The sequence below is a fragment of the Ornithodoros turicata genome, chromosome 8 (assembly GCF_037126465.1).
Source record: "Ornithodoros turicata isolate Travis chromosome 8, ASM3712646v1, whole genome shotgun sequence".
NCBI classification, from domain to species: domain Eukaryota; kingdom Metazoa; phylum Arthropoda; class Arachnida; order Ixodida; family Argasidae; genus Ornithodoros; species Ornithodoros turicata.
This window is the reverse complement of record NC_088208.1, coordinates 7,407,988-7,433,899: the sequence shown is the minus strand read 5'-3', so window position 1 is coordinate 7,433,899 and position 25,912 is coordinate 7,407,988. Positions and strand designations below refer to the sequence as shown.

General features: G+C 48.7%; 1 protein-coding gene and 1 long non-coding RNA gene across 3 annotated transcripts in view; both read right to left on the bottom strand.

Annotated features, from left to right (window-relative positions):
* Positions 1-15,654, bottom strand: part of LOC135365891 (uncharacterized) — a 35,358-nt gene extending 19,704 nt beyond the window's left edge. The window contains exons 1-6 of one of the 2 annotated variants that reach the window (XM_064598571.1): positions 15,269-15,654; positions 14,644-14,774; positions 10,066-10,137; positions 5,631-5,663; positions 2,605-2,757; positions 1,348-1,562 (exon numbers count right to left, since the gene is read on the bottom strand). In XM_064598571.1, the coding sequence (XP_064454641.1) occupies positions 1,348-1,562; positions 2,605-2,757; positions 5,631-5,663; positions 10,066-10,137; positions 14,644-14,774; positions 15,269-15,369 (705 nt within the window). In that variant the 5' untranslated portion in view covers positions 15,370-15,654. The remainder of the gene's footprint in view (positions 1-1,347; positions 1,563-2,604; positions 2,758-5,630; positions 5,664-10,065; positions 10,138-14,643; positions 14,775-15,268) is intronic. The other variant, XM_064598570.1, reaches the window with a different exon arrangement.
* Positions 15,655-21,456: 5,802 nt separating this feature from the next.
* On the bottom strand, positions 21,457-23,628 carry LOC135365890 (uncharacterized). The gene is made up of 2 exons (XR_010413988.1): positions 23,409-23,628; positions 21,457-21,751 (listed from the first exon to the last, which is right to left on the bottom strand). It is a non-coding gene; the product is annotated as an uncharacterized LOC135365890 (long non-coding RNA).
* Positions 23,629-25,912: the final 2,284 nt, after the last annotated feature.

Here is a 25,912-nt window from a genome sequence, read left to right as displayed (position 1 = left end):
CAAAAATACATGGGTGTGGATGGTGTCACTGATGAAACACATCACAGCCGACCGAGTGTGACCATTCAATCTCCCAATTTGTTGAAAAATTAGGCATAGAAAATTTTTCATCTGTTAATAGATAATAAAGTCTGCACGACATTCAAAAGCGACACCATTTGCTGCACTAGATCGCTAGCGATATCGTTCGGTGGATGCGAGTACTTTTCTACTGGCGGTCAGACACGCGTGCTTGAATGTTAAAAATAAAAAATAAAGAGACACGAGCTTTACAGTTGTCCCCTGCATCTTTTCCGTGGTGATGTTTATGGACAATAAGAGCTGTCGTCCTCTCATTCGTTGTTTCATTGGCTTTACAACTCTCCGCTTCTGATAGAGATACTGTTCATCGACATAGAAAGTATGACAGAATAACTGTAACCTGCGTGACCGACAATAGGAAAACAGTAGCGCCCACCCAACGAGCCACCCGTACAGAGAGTGTGAGGTCGGAGCCAGGCTAGTGAGCTCAGTGTAAAGCATTTTATTGGTACGAATACAGAAGGTAACGTGCCTCTCTGCTTACTCCTCTGTAATCAGTCCTGTTATGAAAGAATGCGTGTACCATTTCCCGACATATCTGCAAGACACCGCATTGTCTGTACTGCACAAAAGAGAGACGCATTGCTCTCAGTACAACTGGTGCAGCGAATGTAATCGCTTTTATGTTCCTCATTGAAAGGCGTGCTGCCTTTATTGTTCATTAACATCAACGGTAATTTTAAAAAAAACCTATGTCTCCCAATTTTAACAAATCAGGAGGGCGAATGATAGCATTTGGTCGGCTAGGATCCGCTTGATCGACTTTCCAGAACGACTGCTGTATTTTTGGGCGCACAGAACCCCGCTGGACAATCATTTCCGCCCACGCAACCAGGGACCCGAGAACGCCCCACGGGGTACAAGGTTTTAGAGCTTCCCGCCATATTCACACGAAGTGGACATGAGAACATGATGAATGTCGGCCGTCAAACGTATGCTACTCCGTGGATTCTATCTCTCTTCTTTTATGCAAATGAGCCTAATTGGTTGTCATAATCAGACCGCATATCGTCCGTGTTGTGTTGAGGTGTGTTCTCCATTCAGACAAGAACTTTTAACTAGCGTGGACCTTGTCGCTTTTTCCAACTCAGCTCAGCGGTAGAGGTTCATAGGAGGCAGCGAACAAGTGCCCATTCGTGGAACCCAGCCCTCCCCTTCCGATTTGTTTCGGTTTCAGTTTGTCTACCAGCGTCATGATGACGTTTCTCGGGTCTTATTGTGGTTGGGTGTGTTTGTGTTTATTGTTATTATTATGAACGTACTCACATTAGTAAACTCCTTGAGATGTTTCTCCCAGCCCGGAGTCTTCGTGTGCTGAATATCGACGTCATAGTAGAAACCATTATTACCTAACTTGAATGATGTCCATTTCGGGGTGAGCTTTTTGTTTTTCTGGTTCATAAAAAAGTATCCCCAATTTAGGTTGAGCATGCATTGCTGCTTGCACACAGTGAGTATCTCGCCGTACCGTTGTTTCGTCACTGAAAAGACAGATTCAATCTCCTTTTGCATTTCCGGAAATCCCTTGTACCATCTAGAGTCACTAAATAGAGAGCAGAGTAGCGAAACGGAGCCACGCCGGCGAGCGAGTCCGCCATTTTGGGTCAGGCGCCGCTGAGCCATTTATAGGGAGAGTTTGGCCATTCTCTGATCTTTTGCCGCCTCCTGGGCGGAGCCTATTTCGACGTCAGTCGTCGTCGTTGCACCGCCCAAAAAGTCAGAATCGAAGGAGAATACGCTTATCAGCCTTCTGGTGCGCGCTATTTTGATGCTGTCCGCCAACTGGTCGACAGCTTTGTTGTCGCACGGAACGCAATCTACTGGAATAACCGGCTTATGACCCACAGCCGCCTCTGATAAGTAGGGCCAAACTGACAGAGTTCGAGGACGAAGGGCTGCCGAAGCACGTGTGTTCACTCCTTGCACCGTAAAAAACGGTCAGCATCAATATGTCGTCGGCGACCGGCTGACAACGGGACAACAATAGAGCACGGCGAGGGAGCCGTGACGTCGCATGACGCGCTTCAACTTAGGCTCCTCCTAATGGCCAAGCTCTCCCCTATAAACGGCTCTGCCAGCTCGCAACCGACACTCTTAAAAATGAGCTTCACTGCATAGTACGCTCCTAGCCAACCATCATCTCGAATGATATTGCTATCTGCTCCGATTTGTTGAAAACTGGAGGCGTACGCCTTTTTTGTGACAATTATGAACAGCATAAGTGTCACAAAAAAGGCGTACGCCTCTCGTTTTCAACAAATCATCGCAGATAACGATATCATTCGAGATGATGGTTGGCTAGGAGCGCGCTATGCGGTGAGTTTCATTTTTAAGAGTGGAGGAAACCGGTTTTGGATGGAGGGGACTCAACATGGACGGCGCGTTCTTGGAAGGAGAAACCACGTGACACGATCGAGGCCCAATCGCGAACACCGAACTGCGACTCCGGCGCGGAAAAGGAATGCGAAACTCCGTAACCCTATTTAGCGACCCTAGTATACCATCGAAAGAAAGATGCCTTACCATCTGTGGTATCCCACTTGACAGATGGCTTAAATTGGATCTTCAGTGGATTCGTGAGCACAGTGTGAATGCATAATGTTAGATAGTACGGCATGTCTATCTGGAGTGCCATATTCGCATCCACCAGGCAAATCACTGGATTATCCTCGGATGCTGAAAGGTGGAAGCAGTGCACGCGTCATTTAGCGAAATTTACATCCCTATCGGTACTCATCCGTCACCGGTGCGCAGAGCCGTAGCGACGGGGGTGCGAGAGGGGCAGCCGCCCCGGGTGCCCTTCACCAGGGAGGGCGCCAAACGGCAGGCCCCCTCGCAGGTTAGTTGGACATTATAAAGCGGGAATGAGGAAAATTTAAATTGACGATCTCGGCAGTGCAAATAAATGTTTTCTTTTCTTTGTTTACAGAGCTTCTGGCGGCAACGGGAGGGGGGGGGGCGCTTCAGATTTGCCCTGCCCCGGGCGCAAACTTGCATCGCGACGGCTCTGCCAGTGCGTCGTTTCACTTGGCAAGTGGAATTTTAGTCGCTACACTCTTAAAACTGATCTTCACCGCAGAGCACGCTCTTAGCCAACGATCAGCTCGAATGATATCGTTATCTGCCCTGATTTGTTGAAAACGGGAGGCGTACGCCTTTTTTTGTGACACTTATGCTGTTCATAACTGTCACAGAAAAGGCGTACTCCTCCCGTTTTCAACAAATCAGGCCAGATAACGATATCATTCGAGATGATGGTTGGCCAAGAGCGTGCTATGCGGCGAAGTTCAAATTTAAGAGTGTAGTTGTACTATTCGCTGTGCAAGTGCGTCTCTGCGCATGAGAGGAGGCAGTGAGAGGGAAGAGGGAGGGCGCCGCCTTAGCCAATGGGGCTTCCCGAGTGGAGTAACCGGGAGAGGAGATATGCGCAGAACGCTCGCTTACTTGCAGAGCGTATACTAGAGCTACGAGCCAGATAAATTTCTTTGAGCGACGCCAGCGTCTCAAAGAATAGATAATTTTTGGCAAGCGGTTGATAACGTTTCTTGCGTCGAATCGTGTCAACCGGAACCAATCAGTGGATAAGATTCTGGGTCACGCGCAACTGCGATTGGTTCCGATAGGCAGATGTAGCGTTGGCAGAGCACCACCCCTGCGTAAAAGGCGGCCGCGACAGTGGACACATAGCTCGCCGGTGATTCGGCGGTGACAATGTGCATTCGGCTAGTCTACAGCTAGTCAACGTTATCAGTAAATGCTTGGCGCGGCACCGGCTGTGCTGTATATGGGTGTCCTGCAAGCAAGTGTCGATGTAGTTCCCAATGATGTCTGCCCGCTCGACAAAAACGCTCCACCAACCAACCATATCCAAATAAACTCGTCCTCTTCCCAAACCTTTCCCCAAATTCCTTTTGATCAAGTGACCTCTGGCGGCACCAAACACAAAGGACCTGCTTTCCTTGTTCCTACGCAAAAGATAGGACCTCAATATCTATGTCTATGGTCTATCAGTATGGTATATCAGTCTATGGGGAATTTTTGTTCGCAGGGTTCTCGTAAACCTCTCTAGATTTCTACACGAAACAGGTACAGGCGTGTTACCCTCGAGTTTACCTAGGGAATGACATTTTTGAAGGCCTCACGCAATCCACTGATTTTTGGCGGATTAAAGTTTGCCAGATTTTCAATACATTGGAGTCTATATGGGAGATGCAACAAAATCGCTTCTCTCGGAACGCTCGCCCGGATATTTGGGCCACAATGATGTCATTCCCTAGAGTAACAGTCGGGGAATTGATTGCAATCAACAAATAAGACAAGCTTGCTGCAGTTTTCCAGATCCCTGCGAATGAATATAATGGCTTTGTCGTTTGCTATCATGCTCTGCACGCAGGCGCAGCAGATTACATTACTTCCTTATATCGTGGGGGGAAACAAAGGGAAGAAAACAATTTTGCGAAGGTGCAGCTAACTCTCTCTGGAAGTGAACGTTAACTAGACCGCATGAGTCCGCCTTATGAGCAAGCTCGTTCGTGAGCAGCTCGGTATATCCGTCAGATATTTAGTGGTGACGCCTCCAAAATTGGCGGTGGCGGCGCAGAAAGGAAGGGAGCGCCTGCCAGAATCGGCGTGACTCGCGCATACGCCCATGCCAACGTGGGCGCCCTGGTGTGCGCCGAAGTAACTTTCACCGGCGTCGTCCACCGGTGGCGCGAACAAACACAAGTCATCAACAGCATAAAACCGCAATCTATCGTCAGCGGCAATGCGCGTTTTCGCGTCCGGGTGCGAACCGCAGGGGTGGCATCCAATGTACTGTTCCGTAAACGAAAGCGTGCTGGGCGAACGCAATGCATCCTGGACAGGTCCTGGTCGCACGTCACAGCGAACGTCAAGGCACGCGTGACCTTAAAGATGGCGGCGCCCGTGATCGGCGGCCAAACAGTTTGTAAAAAATGCGGTTGTTTCTGCGCGACGTTTTGGATGTCTTTCGATCGCGGTAATTATTTTTATTCGATAATTTCGCAGTGAAACGCGCAGTTTTGCACATAAGGCCTCGTACTGTTGACGACTTCCAAAGATATGATGACCGCGCATTAAGACTCACTAAGCCGATGCGATGTACTCAAACTAAGGAGAAATTGGCTACCATGTTGCGGAAGAAGCACCGCATAGTTTACGCTGGCAAAATACGTTCATCTCGTGGCTTTATGACGACGGAAATATGTCGGTAAGCGGCGAAACGATATATGTAAACACAGTCACGTGACCTCAAAATGATGTTTTCTATGACGTGCGACCAGGACAAGATGGCAGTTTTGCCAAAGGCACCCCCGCTTGAGGGTAGTTACAACAATGACGGGTTTGTGTCACCGCTGTGGTGCGAGCAGGCCCTCGGCGCACCGGTTTGGAAAGGGCGTCGGCGTACCGAAAATTACAGGCGTCGGCGGCGCACGCGTCTAGGCACGTAGCCCTAGCACTGATGCCCAAGTTATGATGCTCACGTTGCTCTTAGGCATTTATAGCACTAGGATAAGATTCCAACTTACCTTGATCCCACAGCGGCTTCACAGTGACATTCGCTGCGTGACAAAACCAAAGAGATGCAATAGGTTAATCAAGGTCGTGTTCGACATGCCTCGACGTGGCTTTTACAGCGCAGTGGTGTTACTGCTTCAGGCAAGCTGACTCTCCCCACTGCAGTCACTGCGGTGCTGTAGAAGATCTAGAGCACATTCTTCTCCATTGCCCACACTACCAACCTTCCCGAACCGTACTCTCCGGATCCCTTAACAAGCTGGACTCCCGCACCCACTCTCTCACAAGATTGCTTGGTCCCTGGCCAAATCCAGCCCACCAACCCTCTGCCCTCAAAGCTCTCTTCACCTTTCTGGATACCACGGGACTTGGATCCTTATTGTGAAGGGGCTCACTATTTCAGTCCCCGTATAACCACCAGCAAGGGGGTATCACCCCTGGTGATGAAACTCCCCATACATAATCTTGTAATAAAGTTGTTGTTGTGTTCGACAGTGTCCGTGGTCTCGGCGCACCGTTTTCTCCAACGGATTGCCAACTGTTCCGGCGGAGCAAAGAGCAGCGACAATAACTACCTATTATAGTCGCGCTCTATACCCAAGAACGGCATGTCAGTCGCTGAAGTAGTAGTGTTAATATGAAAATAACATTTGCAGGAAGTATGTATGACCCTCCGACATTTTACATACAACGTTTCAAGCACTATGTTGGCTTCTGTTGTCTAAGTACAGGGAGAAAAGAAAAAAAAAGCACCGACAACGCTGTATACTGTGCGCGTCCTACGATTCACATGCAGGGATACCCCCCCCCCCCCACACACACACACACGCCAACGTGTGCACCCTCTCAATATTGCCCAATAGGGACGTTCGGCTAGAGTTTGGCACGACGACGCTGACGCCGACTTTCTTCCCTGGTGGCAGGCGGAGGAAAAGTCTTCCAGCATATTCTACGAGCGTAGTCACACCTCATCGCGCGAATTCTGTCTTGTGTTGGAACTGCCTCAGTGAATGTATGCAGTGCCTGATAACTGTAGCAAGCTGCGAAATAAGTGAAGTATATGCTGGAAATAACTTAACCTTGCGACCACAGGTGGCGCTGATAGTAGTGAGCGATATGGTGCCCCCTGGAAAGCCGAACGAGCCTATACAGCTCAGCTACAGATTACATATCTATACCCATAAACGTGGTAGCCGTAAACGCATAGCCTCTCCCCTCTCCAGAGGTCGATTTCTGGAGAGGTCACTGCTCATGTGCTCACATTTCGCTAGCGGAGCGTAGCAGGCGAATTTCCGCCGACATATATAGCACAGCCTTTGGTGTGCGATACGCTGGTGTCATTGCTAGGCACTGCAGGTTTCTGCTACGCGTGACTCCCCATTTCGAAATTGAATGCTTCGTTGTGATGTGACTGCTGCTATTGTGGTTCGATTATACTTGATTACCAGATTTAGATCAAAGCTCCGCAATATGCCGCGTGTCACGGTAACTATGAAGAGAATTTCATAAAATTTAAGATAGAGTTCCGTTACGATAAGCAGTGATGCATTCTAGGTCCTTTGGGTCAGCTTACGACCTCATAGGCAATCCCATGGAGCGTTTTCTTACTTAATTTCGTCCCGAACCGTTTCATTTTCTCCCTCGACAGCATGCAGCAGGAAATACCTTCAAATGGGCAGTTTCTCATTGCGCTCCCCTAGTTTGATCCTCCGTTTGACAAAGGACTGACTAGCAGATGTTGTCCCCATTTCGCCCAATTTCAATCTTCCGTAATAAAAAGCTTCATTAATCGAAGAAAATTTTGCCCACAGTGAATATAGTATACGGATAGAGTCACTAAATAGGGGTACAGAGTACCCCATTCGTTCTCCGCGCCGGAGCCGCCGTTCGGTGTCCGCGAGTGGGCTGATCGTGTCACGTGGCCTCTTTCCAAGAACGTGCAACGCGCCGTGTATGTTGAGTCCCCTCCATCCAAAACGGGTTTTCTCGGTTGCGAGCTGGCTCGACTGCGTGCTGTTTTCCGGCGGAGAAGGGAGATATCGGCATCCCACTGCTGGAGGAGGAGGAGGAGTGTCGTTGGGAGGAACCCGAGAGGTCTGCCTGCCTGATTAGGCGGCATGTTTCTCGGGAAGGGAAAGATGGTGGAGAGGAGGAAAGGGTGAAGTGGAAGACCGAGCGGAATCCGCTCGGGGGGAGGATAGCTGCGTCCATGGGCCGACTTCAGGGGAACTGTGCCGGCATACGCCTATTACACATCTGAGGGAAACCCAGGAAAAACCCCAGACGGCACAGCCGGCCCGCGGATTCGAACCGCGGACCTCCCAGTCTCCAAGCGCACGCGTTACCGCTGCGCCACCGGAGCTGGTCATCCCACTGCTAGGCGACGCAGCCACGCCGGACTCAAGATGGCGGTCTTGCTCGCCGGCGTGACTCAGTGTCGCTACTCTGCTCCCTTATTTAGTGACTCTACAGAAAACGTCTCATTGAATTATACTACACCACCTAGAGTCATGCGGTCAATGGCATTTGTTCTTACTCGGTTTTTGCCACCTCCTCATGTGAATGTCGTGTAACGTAAGCTTAATTATGTAAATTTTTGCGAGCTTAAATCGGAAATTTGCCTACACTCCTAAAAATGAACTTCCCCGCATAGCACGCTCCTAGCCAACCATCACCTCGAATGATATCGTTATCTGCCCTGATTTGTTGAAAACGGGAGGCGTACGCCTTTTCTGTGACAATTATGAACAGCATAAGTGTCACAGAAAAGGCGTACGCCTCCCGTTTCCAACAAATCAGGGCAGATAACGGTATCATTCGAGGTGATGGTTGGCTAGTTGCGTGCTATGCGGTGAAGTTCATTTTTAAGAGTGTAGTAAAGGTCGCTTTTTTACCCCACCAACGTGAAGAACGTGTCTAATTTAGTCAAATTAATGGTAATTGACAGAGATATTCAGGAGCTATCCCATCGCAAAAAATAGCCGAACATCATGCTCTACGGAGGTCGCACAGAATAGCGCACGATGAATTTTTCAGCGCAATCTTTGTCAGTCCAACGAAAGGAGGTTGGAAGCCCAGCCCACCCCGGCATCGCAGAAAGAGATAACGCAGGCATGGCTTATCACGTCCGACTTTCGCTGGGATAATGCTTTCCCTCTCCCAATTTTAGGAACTGTTACTTTTTCTACTATCACTCTGTGGGCTGGCTTCGGAACCTCCTTTCGTCGGACTGCGAGCGATTGCGCTCAAAAAGACATCGCGCGTTATGGTCCGGTGCTCCGAAAAGCATGATGTTCGGCTATTTTTTCCGATGGGATAGCTCGTGACTATCACTGTCGACTATCATGAATTTGAGTGAATTCGGCACGCTCTTCATATTGGTGGGGTAAAAAAAGTGACCTTTACTTGGCAAATTTCAGAGTTCAGATCGCAAATATTTACATAATTAACCTTACGATACGTGACATTCACATCAGGAGTTGGCAAAAACTTGGTAAGAACAAATGCCGTTGACCGCATGATTCTAGGTGGCGTAGTTTTTTTATTATAATTCAATGACACGTTTTCTGGGACACCCTGTCTACCGGGTGTTTCAGTTAAATCCCCGGGCTAAATAATTCGCGAACCGGTGCACCAATCGAATAACTTTCTTTTTTACAAGTATCTGTCCGATACCGCCTACAAGCTGCGCACCGTGTGAACGAGTGGGAGGCGCTCATTATTTAAATAAAAATTCAAATGAGTTTCGTAAAAAACAACTTCTAAAGCAGGGCGCCGTCGGCATTAAAATGGGTACTACCCCTTTTGGAACCTTCAGTGGACACCTTTTAGAGAAAAATCTGCCATCGAAGCGGGTCATTTGTTGCAGTAATCAATTGGTTTCGGTTTACGTATTTTTGCCGCGGCTGGTCGCGGTGAAGCGGAAAAGGACGTAATTCATTGGTGTATTCATTGGTGTATGGACATAACTCATTGGTGGATAAGGGAGTGTAAGAGCGTCCTTTTGTGCATCACTGCGACCAGCCGCGACGAAAATATGTGAACCGAAACCAATTACAGCCACTAATGACCCGCTTCGGTGGCACATTTTTCTCTAAAAGTTGTCCATTGAAGGTCCCAAAAGTGGTAGTACCCATTTTAATGCCGACAGCGCCCTGCTTTAGAAGTTTTTTTTTTTCTTACGAAACTCATTTGCATGTTTATTTAAATAATGAGCACCTCCCACTCATTCGCACGGTGCGCAGCTTGTAGGTGGTATCGGACAGATGCTTGTAAAAAAGAAAGTTCTTCGATTGGTGCACCCGTTCGCGAATTATTTAGCCCGGGGATTTAACTGAGACACCCTGTATACGGATTGAGGCTTCCCTTGCCGCTGTGTTTCCGAAACAAAGTCAACAGGCAAAGGGGAACATCTTACTTCGTCGCAAGGTTGGTTCGACGACTCACCTTTCGGAGTGGTTATGAACTCGATGTTTACTTCAGTTTCGGCGGCCGCAGGTGGTATGGTAGGTGGCGCCACTGCAAAAAGCAATTTTTTTTTTTTCATCCATGTGAGCACAGCAATGACTTTCCTGTCCCAGAGGTTCGCCACACGAGCCAATACTCATTTGGCGACGCCCGAATAGAGCCCTGCACAGGCCCGGGCCCCCGACCCGGCCCGGCCCTCGGGCCGGGCCGGGCTTGTTATTGGCTGTGTGCTCCGGGCCGGGCCGACAAAATACGCCAGCACCGCTGGCCGGGCCGGGCCCGGGCCGTTAAAATAGGCCACCACCGCGGGCCGGGCCGGGCCCGGGCCGACAAATATGTTCCCGAGAGTCAGGCCCGGCCGGGCCACGCAGCTAATTCCACACAATGGAGATGCATTAGTTCATATCATCATGCGCTTGCGGCATTCATGTGCATATTTTGCAAAGACAAGCAAAGGATACTGCATTATGCATATGATTCGACCCTCTAGAACATTCTCCAAGCCACTTTACATTGCTCCTCACTACTCACATATTTCACAATCACTTTGGCAAAGTTTGGTGAGAGGGGTAGGGACTGGGAGAAGCAGTTTGTCGACAGCATTCTCTACCTCCGGAAAATCTTGACAGTGTAACGATAACGCCCATGCCCGCGTGCGTTCTGGATTTAATTTGGTCTCGTGCGGTTACGGTGTTAAACCGCCATCACTTGTATGTTTGTCTTCTCTCCTTATAAATTTACTTATAAATTTCTTTGATAATCGCCAGAAACGTGTACGTCGCGGCTGGAAATACTAGGCCGGGATCTACTCGCCGGGTCGGGCCGCATAAAAATATGAAGGTCCCGGTCCGGGCCGGGTCGGGCCCGGAAAAGTCGGCCCGTGCAGGGCTCTACGCCCGAATGCGACGTCGTGAGCGAGCGGCGGAAGTATAGAGGCGCATTTCCGTCACCATATGAGAGCGCACGGTTTTCACGTTTCTACCACACTGGCAGTTCGTCGTCCAATGCAGACGAAAAACTAGGAGGCGTGGCCTTTCTCTGTCATCTTATTGGTCGCCAGTATATCGTTCTCGTCAGTTCTCGTAATTAAATTATTCGTGCTTATAACCTGTTAATCGTCATTCTTTTTACCTTATCTCACGGGCTTCTCATTTACTTTGTTGGAATTGACGAGGACGTTTCTGCCCATGCGAGTACGGGAAGAGAATGGGAAATCGCGAGCCTGGAACTTGGGGCTGTACCTTCGTTCAGGCAGTTTGGTTCCGCCCCTCTGGAATAAACTGGGACCATATTCATGACAGCGAGTCTCCGAGTTTCCTTCCTGTAACAACCTTTTACGTTTTCCACTAATCTCATGGTTTCAGTAAAGAATTACGGCTGCGTGTTATGGCTTTTTTTGCGTTATGTTTAGTATATTGCCCCGAATCATCATCGCGAAACTTCCAGGGCAGGCACGAATCGGTACATCTCATCCCGGCGCACGCTGAAGAAGAAGCAAGAAGCTTCCAGACACATCGCCTGCTCTCTGGCAAACGCACGTGCTGTTTCTAGACTTTTCGGCGCGACGCTTAAATGCTTGTGCGCTCCAAGCTGGGGCATTTCATTCTTTGGACTCAGTTGTGTTCAGATAGCTATAACTCTTGTGTTTTGCTACCAAGTAGTCGAATAAACCGTTCGCTGTTTATTCGACGACTCGCCGACCCATTTCGCTTCGTGACATTTCTGGTGGAGGTGCGGGGCATTCCTTGTCCAACGGCCTGGAAGACCAACTCCGACAAAGCAGACGACAGCTTGGTCTGCCTGCAGAATTCGGTCCATTAGAACCCCCTAAACGCAAGAAGATGACTGCGGAGACCAGTACCCAAGTGGCGCAACCTGTTGCCACGCCCATAGCCCCTGCACCGTCGCCGAAGACAATCAGCGGGGAGTGTTACGACGACGTGGACGATTGGGTCGACCGCTATGAGCTGATCGCCAAGTTCAACAACTGGAGTGACGGCCAGAAGCTCGTCAATGTCTATTTCTCCCTGGAAGGCACCGCGAAGACATGGTTCGAGAACCGGGAGACTTCACTCACGTCCTGGGACGTCTTCAAAAGCAAACTCCGCGAGGCGTTCGCTTTTCAACAACGAGCTGAACGCGCTGAACATCTGCTCCAGAGACGGATCCAGCTGCCAAACGAAAGCGTTACAGGCTTCGTCGAAGATGTGTTGCGGTTCTTCCGGCGAACTGACCCCAAAGCATCCGAGGAGAAGGTTCAGCGACTCATGAGGGGCGTAAAAGAAGAAATTTTTCGCGCCCTGTCCCGGGATCCACCCGCCACGACCGACGCTTTTCTGGACGAAGCCGTCCGCATTGAGAGGACCCTGCTCTCTCGCGCTACCGTCAACGAACGACACCAGGGCTACGAGGCTTTCTCCACGACCGCTGGCCTCGACGTCGGATTGCTCAGACAGCTGATTCGAGAGGTGGTACGCGAAAAAGTACGAGCTCTCCTCTGTCCTGAGAAGGCTCAAGACCCTTTGTCTTCGATCGGTGCGATCATCAAGGACGAGGTTCAGCAGGCAATCCAGACATCGTCAACCGCCAACCCTGACGCCGAAGTACCGAGACCAACCTACGCCGCCGCTGTGAGACAGGTGCCACCTACTCGTCCGTCGTACTACGGAAACCGTTGGACGCCTCCTCGGCCTGTCCAACCTACTCCGAGCGTCCCGCCACACTCTCAGCCGTTTCGCAAAACGGACGTTTGGCGGACTCCCGACTTCAGACCGCTCTGCTACCACTGCGGAGAGGCCAACCACGTCTATCGCCGATGTCCCTACCGACGACTTGGCCTTCCCGGTTTTTCACCCGACGCCCCCCGCCCCCAGCGCGGTAGTCGCCCCGCCGCAACTGAAGACTATCTAAGGCAGCAGAATGCTTCTGCTGGCTCGCGACGCGACCTGTCCCCGAGCGTCCCCCACCGCAGCAGGTCGCCAGGTAGAGCACGTTCACCGTCACCGGCAAGACGATCTGTGTGGCGCAGCCCTAACCGGGAAAACTGAAGACTGCAGCTCCGGGAGGTGAAGCTGCGGACCGACGACAAGTTACAATTCCTCCAACTATGGCAAACAAGACGCTCGTACACCACACTGCACTTGTTCGGGTTGCAAAGATATGAACATGGTACAGACACATATATACAGCTGACCGAGGGGTTTTGCCATGAGAGGGCAACAGGGTGATGGAAAGGATGCAAACAGAGGTCAAAATGAAAAGATCACCCTGTCACCTTCTCATGTCAAAACTCCTCCGTCAACTGCACATATGCGTCTGTACCATGTTCATAGCTTTGTAAGCTGAAGAAGTACAGTCTCGAGCAAGAAAGCCTCGTTTACCATGTGTAAATAAATAACTCCTGTACTCCGTAAGGTTTCTATGGCTGCGGACGAAGGGCTGTGACCCTGTTGCGTGCGGTACCAACAGCAAGCCCGACCGCAGGTTGCCATGGGCCTTGTGCAGAAACGGTTGTCGACTGCAAACGCGTTCACTTCCTGTTAAAGACACAGTCCTTTGATGCGTATTTTTGATATGGCCAAGTGTTAAGGAGGCACGCTTTGTCGTCACGCTGCTTTCTGGCATGATCAACCGCACAGTGCTTACGGTCCTCATTTCCGACCACCGCGTCTGCGTCTATCGCAGCGACGGCAGCACATCTGCAGAGCGCGCTCCATCCAATGTGTCCCCTCTCGCTTCGGGGCCTCTGCAAAACGGAGCAAAGTGAGCGTCGCGTGTGCAAAAGCGTCTCTGGGAGCCAGGGAATGTTATTTTGAGGTACCGTGTATTCACACGAGCTACATACTCACAGAAGACGATTCTAGTGGAAGAAAAAGCGAAAATACTGCTTATACAGAGCCGAAGTTAATTCCGTCCCGTGTTGTGCTGAGCATTCAGACGGTGCGGACTACCGGGAGCGGCGTATTGCGCATTTAGCAGACGACACTTAGCAGACGACGCCGTCAGCGTGTTTTCCTGTCGTCTGCTACGGAATATCTTGTGGCTGAGGCGCAGGATGTTCCCCGTGGTTAGCAATGTACGTGAAGACACGACGCTGAGCGCTCACGTGACAGCAGAAAGCTATGACGCTTTTCGCATCTTCCGCTTCTGGGGAAATGTGAATACACGGGTATTGTGCTCGCGAGCTGTATACGCTCGTGTGAATACACGGGTAGAGCAGTCTTCCGTTCCGGCTGTCTGCAGCCCTAATGTCCAACCAGAAACGAAGGTGGGGCGACAGAGAAGCATTCACACTTGCGGGTCCGCGGCGTACCGCCTGCGCCAGTAAACAAATAACAAATGCATTGGGAGTTTTCCATGTGACGCGAGGGGATCGGAGCGGCCGCTTCCTCAGAGAGTCGTCGTAAACTCTATTGCGCACAGACAATACAACGAAGACATAAAATATATTTCATAGTGGCTCCCGGTGGACCGCTTGACAAATGAGACATGGTTTAGAGCCACGACAATTCGTGGCTTAACGTTGGCGAGACAGTCACGTGTATAAAACGTACTTACATTTGTAGTACAAGTATATGGAGAGTCCACCCATCATCGCGTAAGCAACTATGAGGTAGAGGCAGCCGCATGTGAAAGCCAGAATGTCCGGAATGATTGGTTGGTTGAGAAGCATAAACAACTGCTCCTCCCTGCACAAGGAGAATAGTTTGCTGACACCTCATATCGGGTCAACCGCTTCGTAAACTGATCACTTCGCCTCTGGGGAACCCAGAATAACGCTGTTAGGGTACCACTGCCGTAAATAATAATAAATAATCAACGCAATAATCAATAACTGGACTAAGATAACAAGCGTAGCGAAGCCCACAAACGCTGAGAAGTGCGTCGTAGCAAGACGGTGTTGGCAAGGCAACTTGAATGGCTCCGTGGCTTCGCTCCCCCCAGCTACTTCTGCCAGGTACGATGCTTCAAGTCTAGAGTTTTTGCGCAGCCATAAGAGCAGAGATCGACTGTTACACCTGACCTATGATAGTTTCTTAAAAACTGTTTCTACTCACGAAACGAAGGAAAGGTGCAGGCTAACAGGTGTAGACCAACGAAGACAGAGAGACATGGACATAAAGCACTTGCGTGTGTCGTCCTTCTGTGTCTCTCGGTCTTCTTCATGTGTCCTACTACTCACATCTGCATTTGGACCAGCATTGGATCCAATGGTTCTTCAGGGGGTACAGCACCCTGCTGTTGTTCTGGGAGCTCTCCGGCAGGGATCAATGGCTGCTCCATCACACCGACACCTTGGAATGGTTCCACGACCGTCTGACACTCGCTACACGGGCCACGCTCAAGGAGATGATCCAATGTACCTTCTTCTTCTTCCTCCTCGTCAGTTTCTTGGTCTTGTGAAGGCCACACAAGGGACAATACATGCGAGAGTCTCCTTGGTCTTCACTTTGTTGTGTTCTTCTCACTTCTTGAGTTCTTTACCGAAAGTATGGTGAGCTCGCCATACTATGGCCCGTATCGCAGGCCACTTTGGTTCGGTCGGGAACGAGTTGGCTCGTTGGCTGGCTTGCTGAGCTGAAGATCACGGGATCGGTCCCGGCCGAGGACGGTAGCAATGCGGGAGAGGTAAACATCACGACGCTCGTGAAAGGGGCACTAAAGTGCAAAAATATATCTTCGTGGTATGAAAGATTCCGTCCTCGTGAGAATAATGCAAAAGGAACGAACAGGCAAAAGTTTAACAGGCACAGAATCGGGCAGCGTTCATGCGAGGCAACCTTTGCAGCAACTACGCTGTCAGTCGGCCCAAAACCGGGAACCTCCGGCAACCCGAGTTGCTCGGCGTCGGTCCTCGAGGTATCCCCGAGTGAAACCTTGAGAAGTTGTTCGTGCGCCCACAAATAGAACGTCGAACGATCATCGGTAGTAGGCAAATTCCCATTGGGGTGGACACCTCTCGAGTTTCTCTCAAAACCGTAATCTCCACCAGAAACTCGCTATAGCACATTCTGACGGGAACTTCTTGCTATCTAGCTTGCCATCAAACACTTCTGGTTCTTTGTTCTTCGTGCTTACTTACCACAAGACGCTAACCTTCGCGTTTACAGGTAGCAGTGCCGGACACACACTTGGCGAACTCCGCCGACTCGCATTCATCTCAGAGTTCACGACAAACATCCGCCACATCCACGGCAAAGACAATGTCGTCGCCGACGCACTGACGCGAGCTCACGTCACGGCGTTACAAGTCCCTGGCCTTCTTTGGATCGATTTCGCCGTCATAGCAGAACATCAGCAACACAATGAGCTATAGGAATTGTGCTCGTCATCTTCATAACGCTTGCAAGACCGTTCCGTACCCTATAGAGACGTTAAGCTTCCCTGCGATGTCTCCACAGGTTCTCCTCGACCGTACGTCCCACTGAGCTTCAGTCGTCAAGTTTTCCACTGCTCTCCACGGGCTCTGCCACCCTGGCGTTCGGGCTAGTCAGAAGCTCATCACCACAAGATTTGTCTGGCCCAAGATGAACACCGACATTCGTATCTGGTCGACAGAAGCGAAATGGCGCTGACAATTAAGCATGACTGTGAAGTAAGACCCGAGACAAGGAGTTCAACGAGAATTTGTCTAAACTCCTTGTCTCGGGTCTTACTTCACAGTCATTCGTACCTGGATCCAGTCGTGCATACACTGCCAGAGAAGCAAAGTTCACCGGCATACCATCACTCCTGTGTCCGCCATTCCGCTTCCGTCCCGCCGTTTTCACCACGTTCACATTGACCTCCTGGGTCTGTTACCACCATCCAACGGGTCCACCTACCTCCTCACTTGCGTGGACAGATTTATTTATTTAGTAATACTATTCCGCACCGAAGTAGGAGTGCTCACGCACGACAGTGAGCATGGACAAGGTGCATCAATATAAAAGCTCAGAAAAACAGTAAGAGCCTATTTGGGCTCGCCATACATCATGCTCAAAAAGCTTGACAATGTGTCACATTCAACGATGTTTTGCGGAAGTGAATTGCAGTGCGAGACAGCACGTGGAAAGAAAGAGTTTTTAAAGACGTTGATATTACAGTGTGGCTCACATAAATACTTTAGTGTGCCTCAGTCGAGTTCTCCCAGATTCTTTAAACGATAGGAAATTTTCAGCGCTTGTGTTAAGTCTTCCGTTGAGCAGTAGCCAAAACACTTTCAAGCTCAGCATTTCAACTCGCACAGGTAATGGAGTAAGCTCTGCGTCATGTAACAGTTGAGTGGGCGAATCGTATCTACCAAATTTATTGAAGACAAATCTAATAGCTCTTCTCTCAACCATTTCAAGTTCTCGCCTTTTTATTTGTTCTTCTGGGTACCATGCTGGTGAACAGTACTCGATTATTGGTCTAATAAGTGTAGTGTATGCCACCAATCGAACTTTACATGGTGCATGCCTTAGAGTACGACGAATTACGTTCAACTTCCTAAGAGACTTCCCTTTTACATATTCGACATGTTGGTTCCACGATAGCTTACTATCTACAATCACACTCAAATATTTGTGTTGGTCTACATGTTGCAACGGAAAGTCTCCGAGGTAGTAGTTAAATTTTAACATGTTTTTCTTCAGCCCTATAGACATAACCACTGACTTTTTTACGTTAATGTTCATTTGCCATTCTCGGCACCACCTCTCTATACCTTGCAAAGCAGTATTTAAGACAAACTGGTCCTCTGATGTGGATATGCATCGGTACAAAATACAGTCATCAGCAAAGAGTTTGATGTTGCACGGTACTGAATCGGTTAAGTCGTTTATGTATAGAAGAAATAATAAGGGTCCTAAGACAGTTCCCTCAGGGACACCTGACAGCACATTTTGCGTATTTGAACAAGTCTCTTGAAAGAAAACGAACTGTTGCCTAGACGTTAAGTATGCAGATATCCAAGACGTTAACTTCTGATTTTGAAAGATATTCGCAACTTTCATTATTAGTTTCGAATGTGACACCTTATCAAATGCTTTTTCAAAATCGATAAAAATGACATCACATTGTTTTCTTTCGTTGAGACACGACGCCCAGTCATGCACAGCCTCGATTAACTGCAATGTTGTAGACGACCCCGTTCTAAAACCAAACTGGTCACTGCTCAATATTTTATTTCTATCTAAGTATTCCACCATTTGTTTGAATAATAAGTGTTCCATTATCTTAGAGCATGCAGAAGTCAATGAAATGGGTCTGTAATTGTAGCAATCTGTTTTGTCTCCCGATTTGAAAACGGGTATGACTTTAGCAAGCTTCCATTCGTTAGGAACATTTCCTGGCTCATAAGATTTCCTAAACAAAATTACCAGCAATGGTGCGACGTATTCTGCGTACGTATCGTTTTAAAAATGTATTATCTATATTATCTGGCCCCGGTAACTTTTTAAGATCTAGTCGAAGCAACATATTCAGCACTCCGGGTTCAGATATTTCAAGGTCGGGAAGAGGATCAAGCCCGGTGTAATCGTGACATGATGGGCGCCGTGTATCATCGATAGAGAATACAGAGGCAAAATAATCATTGAATCGTTCAGCAGATAGTCTATCGGATGAGGATACTGTCTTATTCTTCTGAGGGATAACATATCGCCAGAACTTCTGTGGTGCGCTGTTCATAAACCGAACCAGAGTTTGCTCAAAGAATTGTTTTTTTAGCGCTTCTTAAGTCTGTTCTAATTTGGTTACGAAATAATGTTATCAAGTCCTTGTTGTTCGCATTTTTTCGAAGACGTCTTAGTTTACGTTGCTTATGTATGATGTCACGAGTAATCCAAAGTTTCTCACGATATGTCTTTTTACGTTTTTTTTTTGGTACAAAATTATTCAAACAGAAAAGTACTTTCTGCCTAAATAAATTCCACAAGTCATCAACTGAACATGAACGCTCAAGAGCAACAGACATATTGAACAGCTTCTCAAATTCGTCTATTATGCCTACATCATCTGCTCGGTTGTAGTCAAAAACATACTTATATTGTTCGTTTTGTTTAGCCTTATGACCAAGCACAATGTTGACAATTGTAATTAGATGGTCTGAGATGCCATCTACCACCTCCCAAGTGCATGGGTTCAGAGTTCAAGTTAGGGAACGTCAAATCTAAAATTGAACCATAATTACCTGAGTCAACCCGAATTCATACGCAATATTAATGAGAATATCGGCGCTGGAAGAATCTCTACCATAAGGAATAAGATTTTCCCAGTCGACATCTGGAAAATTAAAGTCTTCACCTAGTATAATCTTTGCTCCTTTGTCAAGGTTATTGCTCATGTATTTATTAAGTGCATCCATGACAGAGGGGGGTGATCCAGGAGGACGGTAGACGGCACCAATATAGTAGCTGGCATTGTCAATACAGAGTTTACACCAAACACTTTCAACATCGTCGGGTATTTCTAACAAGACATACTTAAATGTATTATTCAACAGTATTGCTGCACCCCCACCTTTATAACCTCTGTCTTTTCTGATCACGTTGTAATTCGACGGAAACACTTCAGAATCAACAATGTCTTCAGTTAGCCATGTTTCAGTAATAATAATAACGTCTGGCATTAGAGAAGTGCAGATTTCTTCAAACTCAAGCGTTTTATTTACTATACTTCTTGCATTTAGATTCACAACTGATAAAACCCGACTATCCAAGGTTATTAGCGGACTCCGCTTGTGCTTTGATTTACACGCTGCCATAAGCGATCCCGATGGCCGACATCACTGGGGGAGAGGAGGATGTTGTCGAGGCGGTAGCGATTGTGTCTGTTTGAGCTCGTGCGCTTGTGGGCCGAGGTATAGGGTGACTGGTCTGGTTTGGCGGCTGTGCGCCTGCGTACTGTTTTTTTTGTATCATTAAACTGTTCGTTGGAGTAGCGCCTGTCCTGTCTTCTCTGCTTTCGTCGTGTCTATTCGCGCTTTATTTTTTTCTTCATGAATAATTGCACGTTTCGGCGTACCGTCCATCACTACAACGAATCGCGGACGTCAGTTCGAATCTCGACTTTTTTCGACTCCTTGGCACGACACGGATCCGCACGACAGCTTACCATCCTTCAGCCAGTGGGTGAATTGAACGGTTCCATCGCCAGCTGAAGACCTCTCTTCGCACCCACGACACTACTCGTTGAACAGAAGTTCTCCCCGTGCTTCTCCTTGGCATACGTTCTGCCCTGAAAAGAGACCTGCACTGCTCCTCTAAGGAACTGGTTTACGGCACCACACTCCGATTGCCTGGGCAGTTCCTCCACGCTACTCGTCCTGGCTCCAGCGCAGACGTTCCAGACCCCAACAGTACGTTCAGAGGCTTCGCGCGACAATGAGCCAGCTGCGACCGACACCACCGCGTGCTCCTGCTGCTGTCAAAGTCTTCGTCAGCCAGGACCTGACAACCTGCACGCATGTCTACGTCCGTGTGATGCCACCCGTAGGCAACTTCACCCACGCTATGATGACCTTTTCAAGATTCTCGAGTGCACCGCCAAACCTTATGTTGTCCTCATCCGTGGTCGTTGTGAAGTCATTTCCGTTGACAGGCTGAAGCCGGCCTACTATGCTGACGATCCTGCTACTGCAGTGCAACTATCGACATCCTCATTGCCCTCAGCGCCTCCCACCCGAGCTTCAACTGTCCCCGACCCTGGGAAGCGAACACGGCAACATCCCGTGCACTGGTCTCGCCACCTAGTCTCCTCCGCCTCCGCTTGACGCCCTGATACAGAGTCTGTCTAGAGGGGGAACCATCTGTAACGGCGACGATAGTTGTCGTGCTGCTCACGGCATGAGCATATCGCGCAGTCCATCAATCCACGGGCCGGATGCATCTCAATATGGCTGAACTTACTAGACAGGTATTCTGTTACATCTAAAAATTTCGCGGGAATTTTCCAACCTACAGATGCTTTTGTGAGTGTCCATTGTAAGACAACAATGCCAGCTCTTCTTGAGCGTTTCTAGGACCGATAAGTAAACAAATTTGTTGTAATTGTTTGACAGAGCTTGTTTGCGGCCGACCATGGCTGTACGCGGCACGAACTACTGCGTGCAGTATTTTGAATTCCCAGGAATATTCATGCTGGACGTTATACGGATTGTCCTCAACCGCACTGGATATCTGAGTGATATCCATTGGACGTACGAATCGATCACGGGCGTTAGGACATTATTCGTATATGCAGATGATACGCGATGTTGCTGGGGCGTACGTAGGTAACAGGGGAACGTGGTGCGGCCTCACAAGGCATTGTGGGACAAGGAAAGTGTGATTTCGTTTTTTTTCTTCTCGCAGACACTGTATTTGCCATTGAGGTGTGCACGACGACAAATTACCATGCATGCGACAGTTGTATAAGTAAATATAAAAGCAACATTTTACTGCTCTTGAAACGTCACTGGGACATCCCGCTGTCAAGCTGGCAAGATGCTATTCCTGTAACGTAAGACGGCAGGTTTTCTTGGGCTGAATGGGATGTCCATGAGGTACTGGCCAGGAGGAACGCCGTACACGGTCCCGAATGGCGTCATCACATCATAGGTCCCGTCGCGAGCCTCTCCACCGTCCTGGCCCAGATGCATCTCAACTTTGAGTGTGCGTTTTAGATCCCAGTCACCAAACGCGCCATGAACAAAGGCTGCTTTCTGAAAGGACCAAAAATAACAACAACAACTTTATTGCCAGATGATGAACGGGGAGTTTCATCGCCAGGGGCGATGCTCTATCGCATTGCTGGTGGTGACGCGGGGACTGAAATAATGAGCCCCTTCACAATAAGGATCGAAGTCCTCTGGTATCCAGAAAGATGAAGAGAGCTTTGAGGGCAGAGCGATGGTGGGCCGGATGTGGCCAGGGACCAAGCAATTTTGTGACAAAATGGGGGCGAGAGTCCAGCTCGTTAAGGGATCCGAAGAGTACGGTTAGGGAATGTTGGTAGTGTGGGCAACGGAGAAGAATGTGCTCTAGATCTTCTACAGCACCGCATTGGGGAGAGTCAAGTTGTCTCAAGCGGTAACGCCGCTGACATGTAAGAGCCGCATCGAGGCGCATACGATGAACTAACGCGACATTTTGAAAGGCCGTCCGTCCAAAGGCTTGATAGCCTGTCGGTTGTTTCGCTTTACAAAAAAAGAAGAGAAAAAAGAAAAGAACCGTAATGCGTAAGCAACTATATAGACGTGGACTGGGAGGTGACACCGGTTGGAATCCTGTCGCCGGCTGAGCTGTCTGAGGTTTTCCCTGGGCTTTCCAGACGAATGTCGGCACAGTTCCTCCTAAAGTCGGCCCAGGACGCATTCTGATCCCCCATCCCTCACTCCTTCCTTGCTGTCCTCTCTCCATCTGTCCACGTCTGTACGCCGCTCATAGCCACAGTTGTTTCGCGGCGCTTACGTGGAATTAAAAAAAAAAGAAAACTATAGACAGGGACGAGCAGGGTTGGCGTTGCAGCACAATCATCCACCTTATACTTAACCTATGCCACACTTAACCTATGACTGGCGGAAAGTGTGGGAAGACGAAAGGAAGACCTGAGACCAGAAACGCTTGACGCGTAAGAATAATCGGAGAAAATAAAGCGGACTGTTCTACACTGAGCAGGCACGACGTAGTTAGAATAAGATGCGTGGTGTGGACCACAGGGGTATGCCACGATATATCCAGCCGTGAAATGTCCCCGATCTCAAAATCCACAACAAATCGCAAAATGCGAAATCAAAGCTTGTGTCCGCCACAACGGCCTAGATCCCAACGACACCGAATGTCCTCCGGATGTACAGATAATGTCCTAGCGGATTCGTACGTCCGATGGATATGTCACTCAGATATCTGTCGAACGTGCGAATCCGTTAGGACATTACTCGTACATCCAGAGGATATTCGGTGCTTTGGGGGGAATGATATCGTTCTGTCTCGTGGTTTGCTGAGGACGAGGGGCGTACGCCACGTTTGTAACATTTGATGTAAAGCGTTAAAATGCGTACGGGTCCCGTGTGCAACAACCGGGAGACAGAACGACAAAACGGCCAAGCAAAAATTCACGAGCACTTAGAATGGTGTCGTTCTGTCTCTCGGTTTGCTGAGGACGAGGGGCGTACGCCACATTTGTAACATTTGATGTAAAGCGTTAAAACACGTATGGGTCCCGTTTGCAACAACCAGGAGAGCGGAAGAGAAATCGGTCAAGCAAAAGTCCACCAGCATTTAGAATGATACCGCGCTTTGTCTCTCGGTTCGCTGTGACCGCGGTGCGTACATTACCAATTCATTATCAATATTATCCATATATTCACATGTACTTACATACAGTATGAAGCAGACGAGAGCCACATAGATGGGGAACGTGGACGGCCTGTTAAGGGTCATTCTTGTTAAGATGATGTCTTCCTGGGAACGGTGCGTGAGAGTTACGCCATGAGGTGTTTAAATCACGGGCACGGCGGGTGACCAAGAAAGGAGAAGCCATCGTAAATCTTGTTCTTCCTTCGGTCGGGTAGGGCGAGGTACTCGCACCATTCGACAACACGAAGCATCTGCCTCGCAGCTGCTGGATTCTGCTCGGACGTCATCCATGAATGTTGCTTCTGTGTTCTGATAGACAGCGATCTCGCACAGATGGTCAATTAGCTCTGTCGGTAAGCGCAATTACCGGTGGACAAGACGCTTCGATACTGCACCGCGGCACAGATACTCCATATTCAGCTGCATCAATGGTCGGCGTCTCTGGTCGTAGTTTTGCTCCATGAATTGGCCGAGCAATAAATACGACGGTAACGCTACGTAAAGGCCAACCGCAGAGAGGGCTACGTGCTGCACAAATCAATGACCCAGTAGTGTCGCGTATCCAGCAAACCCTTAAAGGAGTACAGAGGCCATCCAAAAATATTTTAGATTAAGCCGTCCGATGAAAGGGTGTGTGGTATTTTACCGAATAGCGCGAAACGTTTTCATGTGTGTAATTTGTTATTAGAAAAAAAAATAAACTCACATAAACATGGACGTTATCACACTATGTCAGACGTCGAAGGGGGCTGAAGAGAGAAAAAAAAAAAAAAAAAAGAAAGAAAAACGGCAAATATGCACGGAATGCAGTCACTATATAATCACTTTAGAGAGTGACTATAGCCATAGCCTCCTGTATGTACGTATAGGAGGCTATGCTATAAAATAGCCGCTGTTTGGCGCTGTCGCGTTTTTTGCCTGTCACTGTTTTCCCCTACTCGCGGTTTCTGGTGTCGCGATATTTGTTTGTCGCTGATGTTGCCTATCGCGATTTTGGATCTCGCGGTTTTTGACCCGCGATTTTGACCCAGAACCAACTGGTGCGCCCACGTTGTACCATGTTGTACCAAGTGTCTGTAAGAGATATTCGTAAATATTCGTCTGCAAGTCGGAAGAGCCCACTAGAGTGAGGACACCTTCTGGGTCTCTCTTCGTGTTCCAACAGTAGGTTCCATAGAATTCCATCAGTGTGGTATGCTTGTGAGCTACACTCACTGTGCGAGCTACGCTAGACAGGATGTCCCTTTTATTTGCTACGGATATTTTATCAAAAAACTGCCAGAGGAGCGCATAGATGCCTTTTTAGCATTTGAGCTCTTCAGCCGGCGGACGTCTTCTCAAAAAGAGAGTGTGTAACTACTACGGATGACCAATTGCCCAAAATTAATCCATTCTTTAATTGGGGGTTTCCGGGGAGAAGCGAGGCAGCAGAATGGGAGTTGAAAGCAACCCTGTCTTTTTAAAATCCCGGAACGATCACGCGCTTTGAAACATAAATCGCTTAATTTTGCTGCGCAAATGAGCCGAAAGCAAAACCGTGCCCCTCATGAGCGCACGATCTTCGCCGTCGGCGGGTTAGCTGGTGATGACGATGATGATGCTGCAAGCGAGCGCAGTTGGCAACCTCACAGAGGTAGGCAACGTGACGGCTAACGCTCTGAGGAAATTTGCGTCCTGGGCCGACACTAAAGGAAGTGTGCCGACATATGTTTGACAGCGTCTGAGGAATACCCAGAAAAAATCCCAGCCCGGATTCGAACCCGGGTGCCTCCCGCAAAGCGGTTGATCGGGCCATCAGATCAGCGCCTACTCCAATCATCTCAATCGCTTCAAAGCACTGTGGCCCACTGATGCGGAATGCGCACGGTTTCGGTTTATGGGCATAGCAAAATTCGGCGACGTATGTGTTAACAACCCGTGCTTGCTTCAGAATTTTTAAAAGATAGAAGGGCTTTCAATGAGGGATGTCTCTCTGACCACTCTCCGGACTTTGTCCCAAAAGTCCCAAATTAAAGAGTTAACTAATTTAGGGTATTTACTGATACAGCAGTTACAAGCTTTCTCCGAGAAAATGTCCGCCTGCATGCAAAAACGGTATCTATCTCTCATAAACAACGACAATTAACCGATGTAGGCTACAAACACGGACGACACAAACACATAAGGTAAGCCTCCAACGCCCAAGAAACGAATAACTCAGGGAAAAGGTGCTGACGCCAGAACTCGAACCTAGACCCACCTGATTTCTCGTCGGGGATGCTTCCGTTACACCCTGTAACGATTCGAGTCCTGGCGTCAGCACCTTTTCCCTGAGTTGTTTTATTTCACTGTTTTCATAGCTTTAAAAAACAAAATAAAAATTGTAACGCTTACAAAGTAATTTGTACATGTAAGTTCGATTTTACAGTGTTTTTATTATTATTATTTGGCACTTATGTAAATGTGGTGACGAATGTCTTAAAATATGTGCATCTCGGGTTTTTTTTTTTTTGAGAACGAGATTGCTTTAAAGGAGTACAGAGGGC